Source organism: Protobothrops mucrosquamatus, unplaced genomic scaffold, assembly GCF_001527695.2.
Source record: "Protobothrops mucrosquamatus isolate PMUCROS unplaced genomic scaffold, P.Mucros_1.0 scaffold_156, whole genome shotgun sequence".
In the NCBI taxonomy this organism is placed as follows: Eukaryota; Metazoa; Chordata; class Lepidosauria; order Squamata; family Viperidae; genus Protobothrops; species Protobothrops mucrosquamatus.
Genome location: NW_015386232.1, coordinates 873,175 through 879,179, shown reverse-complemented (window position 1 = coordinate 879,179; position 6,005 = coordinate 873,175). Strand labels below are relative to the sequence as shown.

Below are 6,005 nucleotides of genomic sequence, written 5' to 3'. Positions count from 1 at the left end.
AGATCTAGGAGCCGGGTGCAAAAGGCACCGCTCCTATAAAAACAGCTACCCCACTGATGGCTAGTCACCCTGACGAAGCCGGCAGGAGGCCGGCGAAAGCTAGGTGTTTTAATGTTTTAATAGTAATAAACTTTTGTAATTTTTTAACCTCCTGGTGGTCTCACTGTTTGTGACCCTTCGAACATATATATATATATATATAATTTCAATCTAACCAGAACGTTATTTTTCCATGACATTTCCAGAGAAATCTCAGTATGTTCCACAATTCACAAATAGCAAACATTCAACTAGTAACACATTTTAGTAATCCCAAATATCAGGAATATAATAATACAAAATCAATATTACCATGTTGTAGAAATGTAATACACACATTAGCATGGAAGTGGTGCATTTTAAATACAAAAATGTATTAAAGCAAACATGAAAAATGACAAGCAGATTAAAAAAGGCATTCAGAATCTGGTCCTAGATAGAGAACTAATTAACTATTGTTACTTATTTGGTTTTCAAACAGCTAATGACAAAAATGCAGTATACTAGTTAATGGCAAAGGAACAAAAATAAATTATCTTTTAACTCATCTATTGTAAATGGATATGAATATTATTTTATTTTATTTCAATTATTAAGTATTTGTTAAGATCTATATGATCCCTTTCCTCCAAGGATACAATGCAAGCTATCTCCCTTAATTTTGTCATCACAATTGCAACTCTCAATTGTGAGATAAATTAGGCTATAAGAGAATATCTGCCCAAGGCTATAACATTGGTGCTCCCTCTCATCTTTCCCATCTTCCTATATCAAACTGATTATAATAAACATACAACGTAATATACTATACTCGAAACCTGCAATGTATTGTATATTGCATCCTGTCGTCCTACTTTGTATTCCTACTTTGTATTCTGTACTTGGCAAAAATAATAATTTTATATTCCTGGTAATTTTATGTCCAGACTGTTTAGGGTGCAGTAATAGACAATGATCTTCACTACATGTTTTAGCACAACATGCATACAGGAAATAACCATTATGTTGCCCAAACAGAATAACACATTGCTACCCACAGTCTTAGTATGTGGAAATCTGGTGAGTCCAGGAGTTCAATTATAGAGGTTGAATAAATTTGGGGCCAAAATACACTTGTCCTACCATACTCTCAATGCACACTATTCAAGAACCTGAGTGTTATACCTCATCTTGAGTTAAATGTCTGAAGACAGCTGTTGGATTAAGAAAAGTTGCTNAGTTGCTTGTCAATTTACATATCTAAAAGATTTCTCCATAACAATGTCAGAGAGATAAAGTTGAATTATCCTTTAAAGTTGAGGAAGGCCAATTTTGAGTATGCATTTTTCAATCAATTGATGTAAAGCAAAAACATTGTCCACAATTGAGTATACAATTTGGACCTCAACCAGTTCATCATTGATCAAGCCATCAGATTTGATATAGTTAGTTTTAGTGTAATTACAATTAAATTCTGTATTCTGTATACTCAACTCTGTAATTAAAGAATAGGTTACTATTGGTAAAAAATTTTCAAGGGACAGATCAAGTTATTTGAGGGAGTCCCTATCTCTGATAATTTCTGTCCTTGACGAAAGCACCCAGAATTCTAAGCCAATATTGCTTAAAAGGACAAATTAAAAGGACTTCTGTCTAGTAATTACAGTCAAATAGTAATGTTCTCCCAAACTAGTCAGACGTCACAAACTGCACATTTATTTTGTTCAATATACTTACTTGAATAAAGGACTTCCACAAACAACACATTTGTATATTCCGTGGGCTTTATTATATGTATATTCTCCTTCAAAGGCACTAGAGCACAAGACAGAAATAACTATTTAGTATGCATACTTACAAACTCATAACTCTATTTTCTTTTGAGCGAGGCAAAATGAAAGACATAAGAAATAGTCAACTACAGAGAGTTCTTGGCTTTCAACTGCTATTGGCACTGAATGTCCAGTCATAAATTGTTATGATATTTAAACTGAGGCACTCACAACCCTGGACCCAATTTTATGACATTTTTGCAGTGGTCGCTAAGTGAAATCATCATGGTTGTTAAGGGAACCTGTCATCTTAAGTGCAAAGCCATTCTTCCAAATGGGCAATTTTTGTAGACCCCAGCAGAAAACATCTCATGGCTGCAAGAGATTACAACTATAAAGATGAGATGGTTCACAAGCTCTGTAATACAGTCACGGCCCTGTGAGAAGTGGGTGTGGTATTACATTTTATGATGGCCAGAAGTGCCTTATAAGCCATGAAGCATCTATTCCAGGCCTGTCATAATTTTGAATGGTCAATAAGTGACCAGTCATAAGTTGGGGACTATCTATAAAGAAATGCATTTTATAGTTTTTGTAGATTCTGGGCAGTTTAACCATAACTCTGCAAGTTTAATCTCAGAAGTTGCTTCTAATATAGAAATAACGTTTGCATTTATAGGCAGAACAAATAGTATAGACGCTGATCTCAAATAATTTTCCTTTTTTTAAAAAAAAAATGCTAATACAGATCTAGTGCTACTATCCCCTAGACCAGGGGTCCTCAACCCCCGGTCCATGGACCAATACCAGGCCACAGCATGCCAGCAACCGGGCTGCACAAACAAACAAAGCCCCATCTATGGGATGCAGGCAGCACACAAAATCATGCCCCCTCTGGTCCGCAGAAAAATCTCTCTTCACAGAACCAGTCCCTGGTGCCCAAAAGGTTGGGGACCTCTGCCCTAGACTGCTATAATTTCTCTTGGATCCCCCCTCTTAGACTTTGGGGGATTGAAATTTCTGCTTTCCTGGCTCTAATTCTTCCACCTGTAAAGGGAAAAAAACTCAGAGAAGACAGACAAAATGAAGTTACCTCTTTTTAAAAGCCCATCTGAAAGGGGAATCTTCCCATTCCCAACTGGCTCTTTAGAGCTTGATTTTTCTGAAGCTCTGGTTGTCTCTACCTACTACCTAGATTTATAGATTAGATTTGACAGCTGAGATACAAATTTTCCTTTACTGTTTCATGTCTGAATCTTTGAGGATGAGATTTCTTTTAATTCACTATAAGTTTGTGTTTTAAAGTATAAACATATACGGCTCCTGGATGAAAAAGCTGTTCTTCAACACATTTTCAATTAAGTTTTTAAATTTCCACTGTAAATTTAGATGATCAAAATTTGTTTTTTAAAATCCTAATAACATTTTAAAAACATACTTTATTTACTTTATGTTAAACCAAAGTAAAAATATTTTATTTTGATCATTAACCAGACTTACATTACATAAAAATAAAAGATATGGAATTAAATGGAATTAAAAAAATTGAACGTGGCTACCACAGATGAAACTTTCTTAGTTCAGGTAAATCAATTTACAGAAAAGACCATTATACATCATAATTATAGCTAGAAACAGAAAAAGAAGAATTAACCATTTAAATTTTGATTCTTTGGTATTTGCCTAATACCTTATCAAATAACACAATAGTGTAAGATCCAAGTGGAAGACAGTGTATAATACTACAAAATGAATCAGTTTTAATATTGGATGATGGTCTAAGCTGAATTCCAAGCTAAGTGAAAGTCAGAAATGTTTTTATTTCAAAAACAGCATTACTGCTTTAAGAATATTTTTCTAAGTTACCCATTTAAAAGGCTAAGAGGTCATTGTAATAAAAATCAGCTGTATTCCTCTAAAAAAAATAATCTAAGTGCTCTTTTTATGGGGTGCCTTTTTATACAGTTATTTTAAAAGGACTGAATATCTTACTGTTTGCATGTACTACATCATTGTGCTAATATTGTACACAACAGAAAATGACTTGGCTGAAGCCTCCTGTATTAGAAAGTGCATAATCAGCAGTCCATGTCTGGAGCTATAGGGAGCTTTAGCACCCAGAGATCTCCATTCAGCAAGTCTAATTAAAAATAGAATATTATGAATTGTGAACTGAATATTTAAGCATATTATTAAACTTACTGAATCAAAAGGATTCAAAAGTAACTTAGCAGAACTATCTATTTTTCATGAATCAAATAGAATAAACTATATTCATTATTATCCTTGAAAAAGAACCATCTTTTTTCTTTCACCTTACCTTCTGTCAGAATATAAAAGCTATCTAATGACCCAATTAATATTTTCTACCCAAAAGTTTCCAAGAAAAGAAACAAACTAACAAAAAACAGAACGGAAAAAATGAAATTATACCACATTCTTGTTTTTTTGATATTTACAATGACCACTTCAAAAATATTGCCTTAAAGGCTTCCAGTTCTGGTTTTCGACACTGGCGGACACACGGAGAGATCCCTCTCCCCGCTGTCCGTTTTTTCTCCTTCGGAAGACCCTGGAAGGGGTCGAAAGTCACCCTGGAGGGGCGACCACCGTTGAGAGGGACTCTTGCTGGATTGCGGAGGGGCGGCAGCCTCTCCGTTTGATCTGCAGTAACTCCTCACGACCGAAGAGGAAAAGAGCGGCCATTAACATGGCCACTCACTTAGTCAAACCAGCCCAAAGCCCAAAGCACCATCTAAGCATGAAGAAGCAACTGGGAGTTGGGTGAGACCCTATTTTTCCTTTTTTCTTTCCCAACTATTTTCCTGTAAAAATTTTTTGAAATACTCCTTTCCCCCAGCTGAATTGCACAGCTTTTGTTTACTCCGGGAATTTAAAGCCAAGAAATACATACACACACACACAAAGGAACAACAAGATTAAATGACCACTTACCTGGACTTGTAATATCTGGATACCTGGGCTCCCTAAAAGCTCTGTATCTCAACAAAAACTTACCGCTTTACTTTTTTGTTAACTGGGGGGGGGGAAGGGAATGTTCTTTGTTTCCTCTACTGAACCGGAAAAAAACCCTATTTTGTATGTCACTGGGGACATCTAGTGGTGAAATTTGGTACAGCAAGTGGAATAAATCTTTTCTGACTGGGAGATCTCTGAGACTAAAATTTGTCCTTGACAGCAATCAAAAGATAAGAACTTGAAACAGCTTGGTGGTGAAAATATTTCTTTATAGTGGAGGTGGACAGTTATTGACTCTTGCTAAAAAATAGCCTCCACTAAAGGACTGTAAACATTACAGAAATGGAAGAATACCACCCACAGCCTTATGCCAAACTTATACTTGAAAAAATTCTAGAGGCTACTGAGCTAATGAATTCTAGAATGAAAGACTTACATGCCACTTTAAAGCCACAAAACACAGCTTTAACCCCATTAGAGGAATCCACACTTCAAAAAGCAACAGAAGAAGGAACTAATAACAAAGTGGATTTTAAAAAATGCCAGGAACAATCTACTCAGAACTTTAACACCCAAATTTTGACCTCACTTAAAGACTTTACAACTACAACAGCAACAGAAACTGAACAAAGCAATGCTAAGATGGAACTTGCAGAGGATTTATCACAATACACTGAGATTCTAGATAATCTAGATGATCCAAATCCAACTACAACATCGAACATGAATTTTTATTTACTCCAGCTGAAACCAGAAGAAGAACCATTTGACCAACAATTTAATGACTGTGAAGGGACTGGCTTCCTTGATAGGCTGATGATTGGATGGTCTCCCCTGTTTCAAATGATATATCCAGGAAGGAAGGGAGAGCCACTTGAGGATCTAAAAGTCTTTTTATGGAAGCCAGCTTGGCATAAAAGGAAGGCCAGAGTTAGACTAAAAAAAAACAACGGTTTTCTTTGTGTGATACCTAAGGGAAGAGCTTTAAACTTTATGTAATGAGCCAAGGAGATTTTAAAAGATATTATTGGATTTAATACAGGGGTGTCCAAACTTTTTTCAAAGAGGGCCAGATTGGATGAAGTGAACGTGCTGGAGGGCCGAACATTTTTCCGAACATTCTTTGAACCATTACAATTAAATGCAAATGAATTATTTTATGCCTCTTTCCTCTCCCTCTCTTTCCTCTTTCTCTCTCTCGCTCTTTCCTTTCCCTTTCCTCTCCCCTCTCTCTCT

At 35.8% G+C, this 6,005-nt stretch overlaps 1 protein-coding gene across 1 annotated transcript in view; it reads right to left on the bottom strand.

Annotated features, from left to right (window-relative positions):
* The window catches only part of MSRB3 (methionine sulfoxide reductase B3), a 54,743-nt gene that overhangs the window by 43,150 nt on the left and 5,588 nt on the right, over positions 1-6,005 (bottom strand). The window contains exon 3 of the mRNA XM_015820733.1: positions 1,756-1,833. Coding sequence (XP_015676219.1) covers positions 1,756-1,833 — 78 coding nt within the window. The remainder of the gene's footprint in view (positions 1-1,755; positions 1,834-6,005) is intronic.